General features: G+C 34.7%; 1 protein-coding gene across 2 annotated transcripts in view; it reads right to left on the bottom strand.

Annotated features, from left to right (window-relative positions):
* The window catches only part of LOC132696079 (retinal guanylyl cyclase 2), a 134853-nt gene that overhangs the window by 12891 nt on the left and 105986 nt on the right, over positions 1 to 15976 (bottom strand). For both annotated transcript variants that reach the window (XM_060660659.1, XM_060660658.1), the window contains exons 13-15: positions 15698 to 15962; positions 6608 to 6800; positions 4995 to 5172 (exon numbers count right to left, since the gene is read on the bottom strand). In XM_060660659.1, coding sequence (XP_060516642.1) covers positions 4995 to 5172; positions 6608 to 6800; positions 15698 to 15962 — 636 coding nt within the window. The remainder of the gene's footprint in view (positions 1 to 4994; positions 5173 to 6607; positions 6801 to 15697; positions 15963 to 15976) is intronic.

Here is a 15976-nt window from a genome sequence, read left to right on the forward strand (position 1 = left end):
GATCAAGGCATAATCCATTCCCTGAAGTGTCACTATAGGAAGATTTTGCTGATAAAGATGATAGAAGCAATTGATGATGGACAAGAGTTTCCAGTAAGCTTATTTGATGCTGTAAATGTTATTCACCGTGCTTGGCAGGAAGTTAACAAAAACACTATTGCAAACTGTTATAAGCATGCAGGATTCTTTGAAGCAGAAGATGTTTTTGACCCTGAAGATGAATTGCGTCTAACGGAATGGCTAAAAGAATATTCAGGAAATCCCGAGAACACCGAGGAAAATACCGACACCCGGAAAGCCCTTGCAGCAGAGATTAGGAATAGTATTGAACATTTCGACTTCGAAAGTTACTTTTCAATAGACGATCAATATCGATTTAAAACATGAAATTTAATATTAAAATAATGACTGATTTGGGTTATTTTTTTTAAAGAAACAAATGCAGAATTGAATGAAGATGATCTGAACGAGAAGGCTTTCAATAAAAAACATGACGGAAAAGATAATAGAGATTCGCACGTTTTTGGAGTCACGCGACGTTCCTGAGAAAGTTTGGAATTCTTTTTGTAACCTTGAAAGCTATATAAGTAATATTAACTTTTCTAACAGATTCGTACAAATCAAAATAACCGACTTGTTTATTCAAGAGTAGGTGGATATATGTATTTTTTATATTGCTTACTTGCTCTTGTTGACTTGTTCCTTGTTTTGTACAGAATGATATTTAAGTTTTACGTCTCCAACATTACGCTATATATATATATATATATATATATATATATATATATATATATATATATATATATATATATATATATATATATATATATATATATATATCTAGAAAAGTGCTAGTATATCTTGTCATTTTTTACAAAACCCAACGCACATAATATTATATAGTATGCAATAACTTCCATTCTTCAGGTAAAAATCAGATGTGTACGAAAGTTCATTTAATGCTTATAGTAAACCTCGGATACAGCGGATCAATTTTGATGCAACTTTTGAGTTCACTATATGCGGACCACACTGTATCAGAAATCTGTAAAAACTCATTCTATACTTCTTTTTCTAATATGCAATAGCTCACGTCTTTTCTTAGACGGCTGGCTGTTTATTTTATGCCATATATCAACGAGTAAATTAGGCAATTTTTGGCAGGCGTTAAAATCGGACAAACACAAATACACCCAAGGCTCCCGGTGGGAATCGAACACACAACCGCCGGCAGCAAGTCAAGTTGGCAGGTTTAACGCCTTACCAACCGACCCATCCTCGGTCCCCTGTAAAATTCATTCCACACTCAAAAATGTATTTTTCTACTCCCGTCTGTCAAATACCTAATTACCTACCGATCTAGCGTGCGGGAAGCGTCACTTTATCGAGTCAGTTTTATTTCCCACGGATCCGAGCCAGTTCGGACATTTCCGGGATTTTACCGCACGGGTTTGGGAGCAATCGGATGATTTCGGAGATCTTTCCCGCGCATTAAATTTGACGTTTGTTAAATCTGCCGGCCATGTCAGTGTTGTTTGGCGAAAATATACCCAAAAACTAACGGTCGTAGAAAAAGTATAATATGCAACACGTTCGGTAAACTTTTTAACTCACTCGTTTATTAAAAACTCACTCTGCTGCGCTGCGTGTCAAATAAACTCGAGAGTCAAATGCCGTTTACCGCACTTGTTGCATAATATACAATTACGAGTATCTTTTTTCCAATTTAAAAAACAAGGAACAATTAAACATTCAAAAATTGGAAGAATTCCTCTAAGAAAAATGTTCCACCTAGTACTCTGCACAAAATAAAAATTAAAAACCAAAAAATAAAAATAAGAAAATGAAAAAATATCGATTCAATTCTAGCGTTTTATAGCGATGTTTCTAAACTTGAACATTTAGCCCACAGGAAATCGACTTTAAAAAGACCTTCGAATTACAAAATTCAGTTTCTGTAACGAAAATATCGAGTAAAACGAGCAGCGAAAAAATCGCAAAAGGCCATCTGCGAAAACTCCATCTGCGGCAAATCGCGGTTAAAGCTCAAATAAAATCCATTTCAACTTCGGTCGCTATTCGTTTAACTGTTTTTGCAGCATTATAAAATCACTACGAGATACGTGAGGCACTTTTAAAAATGTCGTAACTACATTCGGTAACACGCTCGCGTCGCTACGTAAATGAAATTTACATGATTCATAAACAGCTGACACCAGAAATCTCTCACGCTCGCTGCTTAAAATGCAGAATCGGACTGGATCCGAGGCAACGGGGACTACTTCCGATGGTAATCCCGCGAAATGATAATGCCTTGAGTGGAATAATTAAACCTTGGACAATGTACATTCTACAAAATCGCCATCGAGTTTGCGTTTAAAATTCAGCAGGAGTTTTGCAAATTTCTGTACGACAGAAAAGTAAGAACTCGCCTCGCGAAAGATAGATTTACCGATAACCTGAGAGGAGTAAGCTGAGTTATTAAAACGATGTAAAAGAGGATCTAGAAATAGAATATCAGATTTCAAAACAGCTACAGGCTCGACGCAAATAAAAGAGGATACGACTGCCAAGACCTAGAGTATTCTTAACTAAAAACTAGGGACATAAATAGACTTCAATAAAATATAATTATTGAGCAAATGATTTAAAATATACGTTTATTTTATTGTATTTAAACAAATCATTTTCCACTAAGTTTTAATAATCAGTTTTATATAAATTATACCAAGTGTTTTAAAATACTTACATAAGATAATGTGTTGATTATTTTTGTCTTTAATGTTTGAAATTTAATAAACTTTCCTTCTACGCGTGTCTTGAGAGAGTAAAACAGTAACAACTATGTACAGTAACAAAAATGCTCAAATCTAATCGAGTACACATATACAGTGTGTCCCGAAATTTGCGAAAAATTCAAGAGCTCAACAAGAAATTAATATGAAGGTTCATATAAGGGTTTTTTTTTCGATGTATAGAATTTTAAGTTGCAATAAAACGACGATGGCTTATTCGATTGACATGAATTTTATTTATCCGAAAGATAATCTTACATTACATTACATTACATATGTATGTATGTATATTACATTTTAAATATGATTTCTGGCATATGACCGCCACGGCTGGCGCGGATGTAGTCCAATCTTTACGTCCAATTTTCGATGACTTTTTCCAACATTTGTGGTGGTATATCGACAATAACACGGCGAATGTTGCCTTCCAAATGGTCAAGCGTTTGTGGCTTATCCGCATAAACCAATGACTTTACATAGCCCCACAGAAAGCAGTCTAGCGGTGTTAAATCACAAGATCTTGGAGGCCAATTCACAGGTCCAAAACGTGAAAATAGGCGGCGATTGTGGCACGAACTGTGTGACATGTTGCGCCGTCTTGTTGAAACCACATCTCCTGGACATCATGGTTATTCAATTCAGGAATGAAAGAGTTAGTAATCATAGCTCTATACCGATCACCATTGACTGTAACGTTCTAGCCATCATCGTTTTTGAAGAAGTACGGACCAATGATTCCACCAGCCCAGAAAGCGCACCAAACAGTCAGTTTTTCTGGATGTAACGGTGTTTCGACATACACTTGAGGATTAGCTTCGCTCCAAATGCGGCAGTTTTGTTTGTTGACGTAGCCATTCAACCAGAAGTGCGCTTCATCGCTAAACAAAATTCGCTTATGATAATCGGGAACAACGGCAATCTCGTTTTGGGCCCATTCGACGGATCTACGCCCTATTTGATGATCGTTTGGCTTCAATTCTTATATGAGTTGTAAGCACGTAAACCAAGATCCTTCCGCAAAATCTTCCATAAAGTGGATGGACACAGATCCAATTCCTGGAGCACCATGGCGGATGGACTCTTCCTCAATGCTACGCTCTACAGTAGCAATAGCTTCTTCTGTATGCACATTACGGCGTCTCTAAGGATGCGAGTTATCAATAAGAATTTACTCTTGAATTTGAATTTTTCCCAACCAACTCACATGTTTCCAGAGCACGCTTTGATAATTATTAACCATAAACAACAAATTAATAGACATTAATTCATTGCAGGGAAATAAAAAAGAACGATTTTCTTGGAATTGGTTTATTTGAACGTGGTACAACAAGCTAGTAGGTTGTAAATTGAGCTTTTTAAATTAATTAAAAATTTTAAGCGGAAAAATTGGAAGACATTTTCTTAAGTGAAAACCTTCTGGCATCAAGGGTTTTACGTCAAATGTAGTACAAAATTAAAAAAAAAACATTAGTAATAAGGGTACTGCATTTAAAACTCATCAGCAAACTTAGAAAAAAGGTTTTTAATGAAAACACATTATAAAGTATTCTTTAATATTAATATCTAGAGTAGAATAGACCCCTAAATTTTTGACTGTAATAATGTCATAGCGACATATGAAAGGCACTGAAGTTACCATTTTTCAAATAACCGATACAAATTTGAATACGCTTTTCCTAGTATTTACCCCATATTTTCACCTGCCACCAAGGTTACTGTCCATCAACAAACCAAAACTATATTGGATTTAGAAATTGCTGTTGAGTTTGCCTTCAGTTAGAAAACCTATTGATGTGTTTGTTCAATTCACTATAAAGGCTTTAAGATACAAATAAGATATTTTCCCTTTCCACAAATGTATCATCCTCAATCCTCGTTTGGCGAAAGAAATTTGGAACGACTGCAAAGGTCCATATAATCATCGGAAAATTTGAAAGGTTTCTCACTCATTTGCTTAGTCTAAATTTAAGCATTCTCATTAAATGGACAGTTCTGCTTAGTAGAATAATTACAATATTTTAAGAAGAAATTCATATATAAAAATAAAACATTTAATAATTTAATTTAAATTGTACGATTATCAAAATTTTAAAATTCGTTGAGCTTTTATTTACCCCCGCCCCGTATACCTTATAAACGCGCAAAAAGCTAGCGAGCAGACACGAGCTAAAATCGAAGTTTGCTTTATAAATGGCTTACTCGATAGGAGGCGGCTCCGGCAGATTTTTATTGAAACCGTCTTTCCCCAGTAGCCAATAGGTATCCATTGTACCTTTTCCCTTGATGTCGGTGAGCCCCCGGTATTCGATGTGATAACCGCCAGCCCTTTCGAGGCGAATTTTCGTTGCCTCTGACATATGGATCCTCCAAGCAGCTCCTGGAAGTTAACAAAGGAAATTGTATGCATAACACTCCATTAAGGAGGATGTTGTCATAACATAATAATATGGCAACGTTAATATTTCAACGGGCGTTCATTATATCGTTACTAAGTTATCTTTTCGGTTTAAGTATTTGCGCATCTACCGGTTGTCCAATTTTCCACGTATGCTTATGCTGGTTACCTTTAAAGATCGAAATATCCGGTTTTCGCAATAGTGTAGTACCTTTGTCTAAAGCGAAACACAAATAAAAAAATCTCGAAGTTTTTTACTTTTTTAGACAGAGTTTTTTTTTATGTTGCGTTGTATACTTTCCATTTGATGCACTTTTTCAGTATAATTGAGTGCAGGTCGCAGAATAAGTACACGAGGTCAGGTCAAAGTTGTTGTGTTGTTGTGTATGTTTAATATTCTTTATATATTTTGACTTAACCATAAGCACATGCTGGGTGATTGATGGACTACGGAGAAGCGAAAATAGATTTTTGAAAATTTGACTACTTCGATCTTGAAAGTCTAATAATTCTAGCCAAATCGAACCAAAATATTTTTTTTTGGACGGATGCAATTTGCCGTTTGCAAAATTAACACTTGGCGTCAGCACATTATTAAGTTGATTGCTTTCTTCTAAATTTTTCTACTTAATACTTTCATATACCTCTCTAGTGCGGTTTTGGAAATATTAATTATTATTCCTAAAGTCTTATAGTGATAAAAATCTATTCTATGCAATACTATACTGAATATTATTTAAAGAAAAAAAATAGAATTAATTTTTTTTTAACAGCTTAAACTGCTACTTCAAGACAGATTCCAAACAATTTAAAACTTGTACGTGTGATGTTCTTCTTCAACTCATTACTTAAAAATAAATTAAAATGAAGCATAATAATTATTCAAACAACGTTTTGATTAATCTTACTTACAATTAACATCATAAAAATGGCGTTAACGTAGTGATTGTTTTGAAAATGCTAAAATTGTGGCAAAATATCTGCAGGTTCAGAAAATTCAACCATAATTAAGGAATTATTGCTAATTTACACAAGTTTGCCGATAATATAAATTTTGGAACTAATTACATTATTTCTAAAACTTCACCATTTAGGTATACCCCTATCCTATATCAATTTAAAGGAAATTTGATTAATTTTTAAAAAATACACCGGATGTTCTATTCGAAAATGTACTTTTTTTATTATTTCATCAAATCATCAATTACCATCTTATATCAATTAGCTGATATATAGTTGCATATAATCAAAATTATTGCTTCATGTTCTCCCAATTTTTAATTTTAGAATTAAAAAAAAACATATGTAGCAAAACACGTTTTCCGTATATCGCACCCTCTCGATTAAACCCAAAATCTCATTTAAAGTTCGGAAGCGAAATCGAGATATCCCGAAAATTAAGGAAAAAAGCTCTCACCGGTCGATTCCATCCTTGAAGCGGTGTTGACCGTATCCCCGAAAAGACAATAGCGAGGCATCGTAAGACCGACCACTCCCGCACAGCAGGGTCCGGTGTGTAAGCCTATCCTCAGCCTAAGAGGAGTTCCAGGCAGATGGCGGATACAGAATTTGCCACTTTCGTGAAGCAGATCCAGGGCCATCGTCGCTATCTAGAACAAAAAAAAGTCCGGTTTGGCAGAGAGATCAGCGAGAGGATTTACTCCCATCGGCTTCATGCGAATCAATGATGACAAACAACCGTTTGATATTTTGATAAATTATTATTCAAGAAAATGCTTATTAAACTGACTTAAAATAATTTAATTATAAAACCATTAAGTTTTAAAATAATTCAATAAAAAATGTGAAATACCTATACTGTGTCTCGCTTAATAACTGTACAGATTTGTAACACATTTGTTTTGATTTTTTTTTAATGTTGGATAGATCTTCCGAAAATGCACTAAAAATTTGTTTTGCTTATTAGTTCAGCCTGGAGAAGACTATTTAACAAAAGAGAGAGGAGAGAGAAATACTATTAGAAATTTTTTAAAGAAAAAGGCAACGAATTTATATTCAAGCGAACCAAACTATACCAATGTCTATCATGTTTCAATACAGGACGTCTGAAATATAGCTTGAACCCCCCTTAGTTGAAGCCCTATAGCTATTATATAATATAGTGGCTTGGCTCTACTATGGGAAAAATTGTTGCGCTTCAGTCGGCATTGATGTTTTCGTAGAGAAGGCAATGATTTTCCGCACATGCTCTACATTACACCCATTAACCTGCACTTTGGGAGATCTACGTATGTTTTGAGAAAATACTACCAATAAAATGCCGCATCAAAACTTATTGACGATCTGTCATCCACCATGTTGATTGTCGAGGTCTTGCCAACAACAACAAAAATATAAAACTGTAACCATAAAAAAAAATTTCGACGTAAATTTAGTTTTCGGTTGCTCAACAGGTATAAGCCTAATAAGAGGCTTCAATCAGTATAATTGTTACTGAACAGCGTTTTCTACTTCTATAGTGTGATGTCGCTGAACAAAAACAATTTCTAACAATAACTACGCCTAATTATCATCCACTGTATAGTACGTCATTTTGACCGAAACTGGGATTTGGTATAGAAGCTCAAAGATAAGTCCAATAAGTTGGCAAGTAGAAATTGGCTTAGAATGTACGGACAATTAATTTATAGCAAATTATTTAATACAAGGAGATCGCTAAGCGATATGATCGGTAGTTTATGATTCATTATATCAAAGTTGTCAACGCATTCTGTAGCATTCTGTTACGAAGACCTATGAGAAGATTAAGAAGATATAAATAATGTGTTGTTGGTTCGAACCGTATGGCAAATAGATATATGGGGTCCCTACCTACGCTGATAATACATGAACTTTCGAAGCGACGATGGCAAGTACTGTTGGAAACATAGCCTCTGAGTTAGTGTGTGAAATTTACAGGTAGGCTTTTACACGAATATCAAATATATCTTCTTCTTAAATAAGTAACCATGTCCCTGAGGAGCATCTAATAGCTATACAGTTGGAACAATTGGATATGTACGACCATTATACATAATATATTATATTGGTATTCTCAAAATATTTAATTTTTGGTTTTAAATCAATATCGATTTGGTCATCCAACTTAAATCTGCTTTTTTTTAATGGAATACCGTGCTTATTATCCCATTTTTCTGTTTGTCTGAAAATTCAAAACTTGGTTATTCTTGGTTTGTAGCGCTTATTGTTCCTATGTATCCTACATATATGTTCTCAAACGCAATTTTACCAAACCACCTCTAAATTGAATGGAGTGCTTTTCTACAAAGAATATTGAATTTAGCACAATCGTTATGTTACGGTTTATTTTCGATATTCTCGACATTCTACTATACAGAGTGTGCCAAACTGTGTTAAATCCTTTATTTCAAAAAAATTTAACCTCTACAAATGAATGCTTTTATTTATAGAACGTGTATTACGAAAACATGATGAAAACATGATTTTAAAGTAGTCAGTCAACTAGAAACCTCCAAAAAGTATTCATTCTAAAATTAGTTAGCATCATGACGTTGCCAACGCATCGAGAAAAGTTAGAAAATATATAAGAATACATTCTGCGATCTGCTCCATTGAAGTTGATCTTTAGCGAAAAGTGATAACCCGTTTCCACTTTGCTGCAATGCCATTGTAAAAGACCAAACGATGAACAAATGGAATCACTTCCGACGAATTTACATTTTACTCGCTTCGCATTTGTTATAAATAAACGCCAAGGCACTTCGAATAATATTACCCTCTCGCATTCGCATCGACATGTCGCAATTCCGTATATGCGACAGGAAATCACACATGTGTCGAATCCATTACGACTCGTCAACTTTATGAGGTAATTTATATGGACGTCACATTTCATAAGCGCCTACAGTCCAATATACCCCCACATATATCTATATGCACCCCATCCGGCATAAATGTGTGAAGCACGGACCGTTTGACATTCGCAGGTACATTCCAATTATTCAAAACGGCTATAGGCAGCTTCCTTTTGTTGAAGATGTCGAGGCACTTCCAAATATAATATTGCTTGTATCATATTAAGAATTCTCGAGCACTATGAAAGAGAGGGGTAACAAAATGAAAAGAAAATTGATGTCGAAAATTCAACAAAGGATTTTAGATGTTTTTAACGTGCTGATTCCAAAAATGTAATAAGATTTTTTTTCAACCCCAGTTTTTTTTTGGAGATACAGTTTAATTGATATTATTCTGATAAAGGACAAAAATTAAGAAATAAATATATACTCAACACAATGTTCCTAAACTAAGTTTGGACTCGCTTTGAAAAGAAAAACCAAAATAAACACTGGGTTCAGGGGCTAATGAAGCAATTTGTGGAGGCTTTAAATTCAGTGAACGAGACTCTTTGCGTTCATTTTCTCAAGTATAAAAGTACAAAATTTTCTTGGTAATCATTAGGCAGAGAATTAGGTAGAATAATATTCCCGATTCTAACATAAGTATAAAACTTCACTTCGCTTTCAAGAAAACAAGATAAAATCTATCAATCTAGCACCTAAAAATTACCCAGCAAGAATTGGAAAATCACAGCAACCCAAAAAATATTTTTATTTTTTTTTAATTTATTTATGACCATTTACCTGATATATTGCCCCTTAATGTTTATAAAGATTCACAATATTAGTAATAAAAACAAGTTATTATGGCAGTTGGTCAGGATGATAGATAGTCCGTTGATATGGACCGCTTTGAAAAATGTGGATTTTTCATGGGAAAGGTATACCTATAAACCACTTTTACTGGAAAGCGACGAAATATTTTGCAGAAGAGAGAGCAGAAGAAAATCTTTTACCTTGATGAGGGGTTATATGCTACAAAAATATAACCAGTGCTATCCAAGAAATGGTCAATAAACTAATAGTCGTCTATAATCTATAGCATAAGACATACCACAGACTACAGAAGACATGGCATAAACACCTAGTTTATTATAAAGTTTGATCAAGCCATTGATGAAGTTGTTAGCACTTCGACTGGCTAACACAAAAAAAAACTTGAAAGAAAAAGCTAAAACATAACGGGGAGGTAGACTCTTATTGAAGTATTAAATTGAGGGTGGTCAGACTATAATTGTACTCGGTGATTCACTACTCGAAAGTTGTTTAAAGTTGAGGAGTTCGTCCTATTTCTGCCCTGGCCACCCAGTTGGTGAAGGGGTGTGTAAAATGTAAGCAAAATTAGAGAGATTTTGGCGCCACCCGTTTTTCACCGGACGTAGCTCCTCGAATAGTGAAAAACTGATTATCACAAAACGGGAAAAGAGGAGTATTAGCTACAAAAAAAGTCTAGGCCTTAAGTTAATAGCAAGCGTCTATTGTTATTAAACAAAGTCTCCAAAAGAAAAAGGGCAAAAACCAAATGTACGAGTGTGGTGTTATATAAATCATAAATTTTATATAACACCACACCACACCACATAAGTTATAAATAATCGTTTCAGCTTTACGGTCTTGGGCGCTCAATCCTTACATAAGCCGGCCGCATAACAGGCATGTAATACACAAAAGTTCAAAATCAATCAATCCGCTTTAGAACAGTGTAAAGTAATCACAAATATTAAATTTTAGTGCTATTGCTCTATTTTCCTCTGGTGGAAGTTAATCAGCATGACCGTCTAGAATATTCTGGAATAGACGGTCTTCAGTCTCAAAGGTCGTCGAGACACAAACTTCACCTTTCACCTTGGGCGCCCTTCTTGGAGGTATTGACAAAAGAAAATGCCTGTCGCTGGCTGTCCGAACAAAGTAGTGCTTGTTATTTTGATAGGGTCATTTATAATGCCCAGAAATAAAAGGCCTAAAAGGAAGCAAAACCACCCTAAGTACCCAGTTACATCATGCCGCGTAAGAAGAGACCATGTGATATGGAACAAAAAGTGAAATTTCAAGATAATAGCTGGTATAACACGCTTACCAGGTTGTTAGTGGCCTTCCTCGCTAGTTATCGGAGTTGTTTAAATTCGCGTTACCCAATATATTCAAATCCACAAAACATGATATCAACTAAATCAACCTTAAAATATGGGTGCGAAACTCCGATGGGTTATATCCGCGTTAGCGTTCTAGATCAAAAAGAGCCCGATACGAGCTTGTTTCTTTTAATATTGAAAATAACAAAAAAACACAAAAAGATTTCATTGGTCGAGGAAAAGCATCCGATCGATTCGATATTCGCTGGCGATGACAGACGGTCGCAACTCTGGTCACTTCCGGACGAATTGAACGTTATTGATTGACATTTGACTTGCGATCGATTAAAATGTTTTCGTGGATGAAAGATGATGACAACAACATAGGTAAGTTGCTTTCCTTTACTTTACGCGAGAGCGCTTTGACTTTGAAAGTTCTAACCTAACCTAATTGCGTTTTTTTACATTGAAGCTGAGATAATTAAGAATTAAATTGGGATTCCGATCGCTACCCATTTTGAAAGTACGACCACTAATTCCGGGACAACGTATCGCAAGTAGTAATTTAAATTTGCTTCCAAGCGTAAGGTTAAATATGTCGGCAATTTGGATTGGAAATCTCCATGTAGCCGGTGAAATTTGACACAATCAATTATTATGAACACCTGACTGAATTTGAGGTAAGTGCAAGGTGCAAAAATTGTACACTAGTTGAGTACCGACAGTAAGCCTAAAACTGACTTATAAACATGCTTTGCTTTTTTTTTAGTGTTTTACTGGCGCATGCACCATTTCTGTTTTAGATGGACGAGAAGTAAAGATGAGACGTGAGCTGGAATATAGAGGAGATGAAACTAATTACTATCCCTTTTATAGTTGTATATATGCCTATTATTTGCACCTGTTAAAATTATGTTCATTAATACTGCTGGATTAAACTTAGGTATTTAACTAAAAGCAATTTTCTGATTTGGAGTAAATACAGCCTGTAACAAAGTGACATCAGAGAACTGACGAAAAGCGGTCCTGTATATCATTAGTGAAATTCGAGATCGTTGGCCGCATTCGGTTTCACTAGTATAGAAAATAGTGGTATCTATCTTCCTTCTTTAATTTTCATTATCCCAACCCATGGGTTGTGATACTTTCTATAGTGGTCTTATAAAATGTAATCTTTGGTTCCAGACGAACATAAAGTACTATTAACCAGAATATTCCAGCGCCGTGGCTTCTTCCCGAACTTGCTCCCAATAGACTTACCGCATCTCATGCCACCTGGACTGCTATTTAAAGCAACGACTTTAGATTAAATTAAATGGCCGCACTTCCGCCAACACTCGAACTTTATTATAAAATAAGTCTGTCCTCGCTTCGGGAGAAATACGTTAGCTCACGGACATTGGTTTCCTGTTGCCTTTGTCCCAAGTTCCGGGAATTAATCTTCGTGAAACTTAACGGAAACGTAAGTGCTATATCATACGCTAAAGGAGAGTCGCACAACTCCGCGGAAATTTAACTCAAATTGAATTGAAGTTAAGATATTTAGGTCGTCAAAAAGAAAATGCAATATAGGTACAGTGACGTAGTTTCAAGTAAATGCGGTCCGTCATGGAAAATGGACCAGGGGCAACCAGAAAAAAAATCATAAAAGCCTCTGGGTCAGATTTGTAACTTATCTGTAATATTGAATTAGAAAGTACTGTTTATGTCGGTCACCTAAGCTAGTGAATATGAAAATTTGAAGTCACTAGATGAATGAAGGAAATACTTATGATGCGGCCCGCTAAAAATCATAGTCTTTTTTTCATATTGTTTAGCAACAATCAACCTAGGATTTCAATTACCAATGACAAAATCAATTTCGACGTGGTATACGTAGAAATACATGAATCATTAGGAGCTGAATGATGAATTGATTACACTGTGCCCCGTCCTGTTTTATCACTACTCTTGTATAATAATTCTGGGCTCAATATACCAGCTTCAGAAACTAAACTCGTCACAAGTAAAGTAAAATTTCGTTCCACTGCTGCACAGTGTTTTAATTTATATTTTAATACCAACCAACAGAGTTTATTAAAAGGGCAACATAAAAACTTAACTTTTTCTAAATAGAATAATTCCCTGTATATTTCAATAAATGTGATAGAAAAATCTGAAATTAGGGACTCTTATAAAGACTGGCTACTGAAAATAAATACGATATTAAAAAAGATCGTAAAAAGTTTTGATCGTTTATTAAAAACAAAAAAGAAATCTCAGGTGTATCCAACCACATGAATTTTAATGATACTCGGGAAGATATACTTAACTCTTTCGCTGTAACAGTCATTTTCTAAAGGGAGTTTTTTCAACATTTTTAATGATGTTAGCAATTCAAACAACTCTGAAAATATAAACAGAGAACTTTTAAGAATATGAGATGGCAAGAGCTCTTGAAAGCACTAAACTTAAATTTGCAGTGAGTCCAGATTTAATTCCGGGATTCCTTACACATGACAATTGCTGTGTTGTAACTAAACCGCTTGAAATTCCTGGTATATGGAAAATGTCTGAAATTGTTCTCGTACACAAAAAGACCGTAGATCGCAAATTACAAACTATAGGGCTAGTTTCGCTATCTGCAATTTCTGTGAAGTTTTAGAATCCCTCGTACATGACAAAATATTTCATATTCGTAAGAACCAAACAATCCCAACAACATGATTTTTTACAGGGAGATCCGCCATTACCAATTTAACTACTATGTCACAGTATATTTCTGATGTCATATAAAAATGTCGTAAACATTTTTTTAAAAATCCAGTGTTCAGAGGATCAACAATTGATCTCTAAGTAATAAGTTGCAGCTTAATACAGCCAAGAACAATGCAGAATCTTTTACCACCATGGCTGTGGCTGTTAAATACAAATATCATATGTTTAATAAAACTTTCTCCCGGTATAATAGTTTTTGTGACATGGGGGTAATATTCGACTCTAAATTATCCTTTGTTCCTCAGATTAATAAGGTACTGGCAGATGATTCAAAAATCCATTGATTTGCACTAGAGATTTGAACAATACAGAAGTCATAAAAATATTATTTTACTTATCCTAACTAAAATATATCACTATACACCGAACTAGCATACGGGAAGCGTCACTTTACCACGAGAGTTTCTTGTCCAACGGATCCGAGTCGTTTCGGTCATTTTTTACGAAATATTACCGTATGGGTTTGGTAGCAATCGGATGTTCTCGGAGATTTTACCACACAGCCTAAATTTTGATGTTTGCCAATTCTGACGGTGATGTCAGTGAATGTATTCGTGATTTTTTGAAAAAATGTACCCAAAAACTAACGGTCGTAGAAAAAGTATAACATGCAACACGTTTGATAAACATTTTAAGTCACTCGTTTATTAAACACTCGCTCCGCTCGTGCCAAATAAACTGACTCAAATGCCGTTTACCGCACTTGTTGCATACTATACTTGGGCTCCTGGGTACAGTGTCACATTAATAGCCTGGAAATAATTCATCTTAGGTATTTGAAATATATATGGTACAAAATGTACGGAGTATATCGCGACAAGGCTTCTCGCATACAATATTACTAAATAAATTTGGCTATGTATCTCTTAGTGATCGCTATGATTACCATTATTTAATGACTTTCATTTCAAATTTCAAATAACTTGTTTGATTGCGCTGTCATATTATATATACTAAATTTTGTTGTTCCACGTATAAACTGTAGACATCATAACACGCCAAGAACAAATATTTTAAATTTCTCCAGTGTGCTGCAAATAAAATGGTCGACCTGTTTTAGACTTTTTATTTTCGAAATCTATTAGTAAAGTTAAAACGTTATTGCTCCATTAAATATAATTATAATTTTCTTCTGTTCTCTTACTCTTTTTTATCAGAGATCATGCTCGTGTCAGGTTAGATTTTAGGTTAAATTTCGTATTGTAAGTATTATATCCAATAACTCTGTAACTGTTATACTAATTTTACTGCAACCTACCTGTTAGATCGGCTTCATGCCTGTTAGGTAGACTTTTTCTTTAAATAAATAAATAAATAATCACTAATAAAGCAGTAAAGTCAGCAAACTAACCAAATATAGGCAAACAAAATCGTAAGTAAAAATTTACAGCAGATTTCATTTAAAAAAAAGAGAAGTTGATTTTTTTTTACTTTTGCAGCGATTATTTGTTTTTATAATTAATTTCAGGAGGAAATAGAGAAAAAACCGCACAACTTTTATGTAAAAAGTTTTTAACTACCTTCGTTAATAAACTGTGTATATGAGTGTTAAAATATAAATGAAAACCTTGTATATTTCACCCGTCACAAATAGTTTGCAACTTCCATTTTGTACATTGTTTTTCGATATACGATACGACAGCATTCCGAAATTCAAAAACATCTGAAGTACTGTGAGTTGCCAACAACTAAAAAAAATTTTTGAAATGTTTTTTTTTTCTCTCCTTTTTGAAAGTATTTTCTCTATAGATTTTTTACTTGGGGGTTTTCAGAGAATACAACAATGAAGCAGTCACTCACCTGTTCCGCATGATCGGAAATCCTTACGGGTAACCCGCCCACAACCATGTAAGCGTCACCTATCGTTTCGACTTTGTACACGTTGTAAGCGTTTATGGTGGCGTCGAAACAAGTGTAGAGGTCGTTCAGCAAATCGACCACTTGGAACGGCGTCGAGTGCGCTGATATCGTAGTAAAACCCACGATATCCGAAAAGTATATTGTCACTTCCTCGTATTCTTCTGGATCCACTGGCATGCCGAGTTTTAACTTTTCAGCCACGTAACTGTAAAATAAAGT

The sequence above is a fragment of the Cylas formicarius genome, unplaced genomic scaffold, assembly GCF_029955315.1.
Source record: "Cylas formicarius isolate icCylForm1 unplaced genomic scaffold, icCylForm1.1 PGA_scaffold_1__22_contigs__length_36826433, whole genome shotgun sequence".
In the NCBI taxonomy this organism is placed as follows: Eukaryota; Metazoa; Arthropoda; class Insecta; order Coleoptera; family Brentidae; genus Cylas; species Cylas formicarius.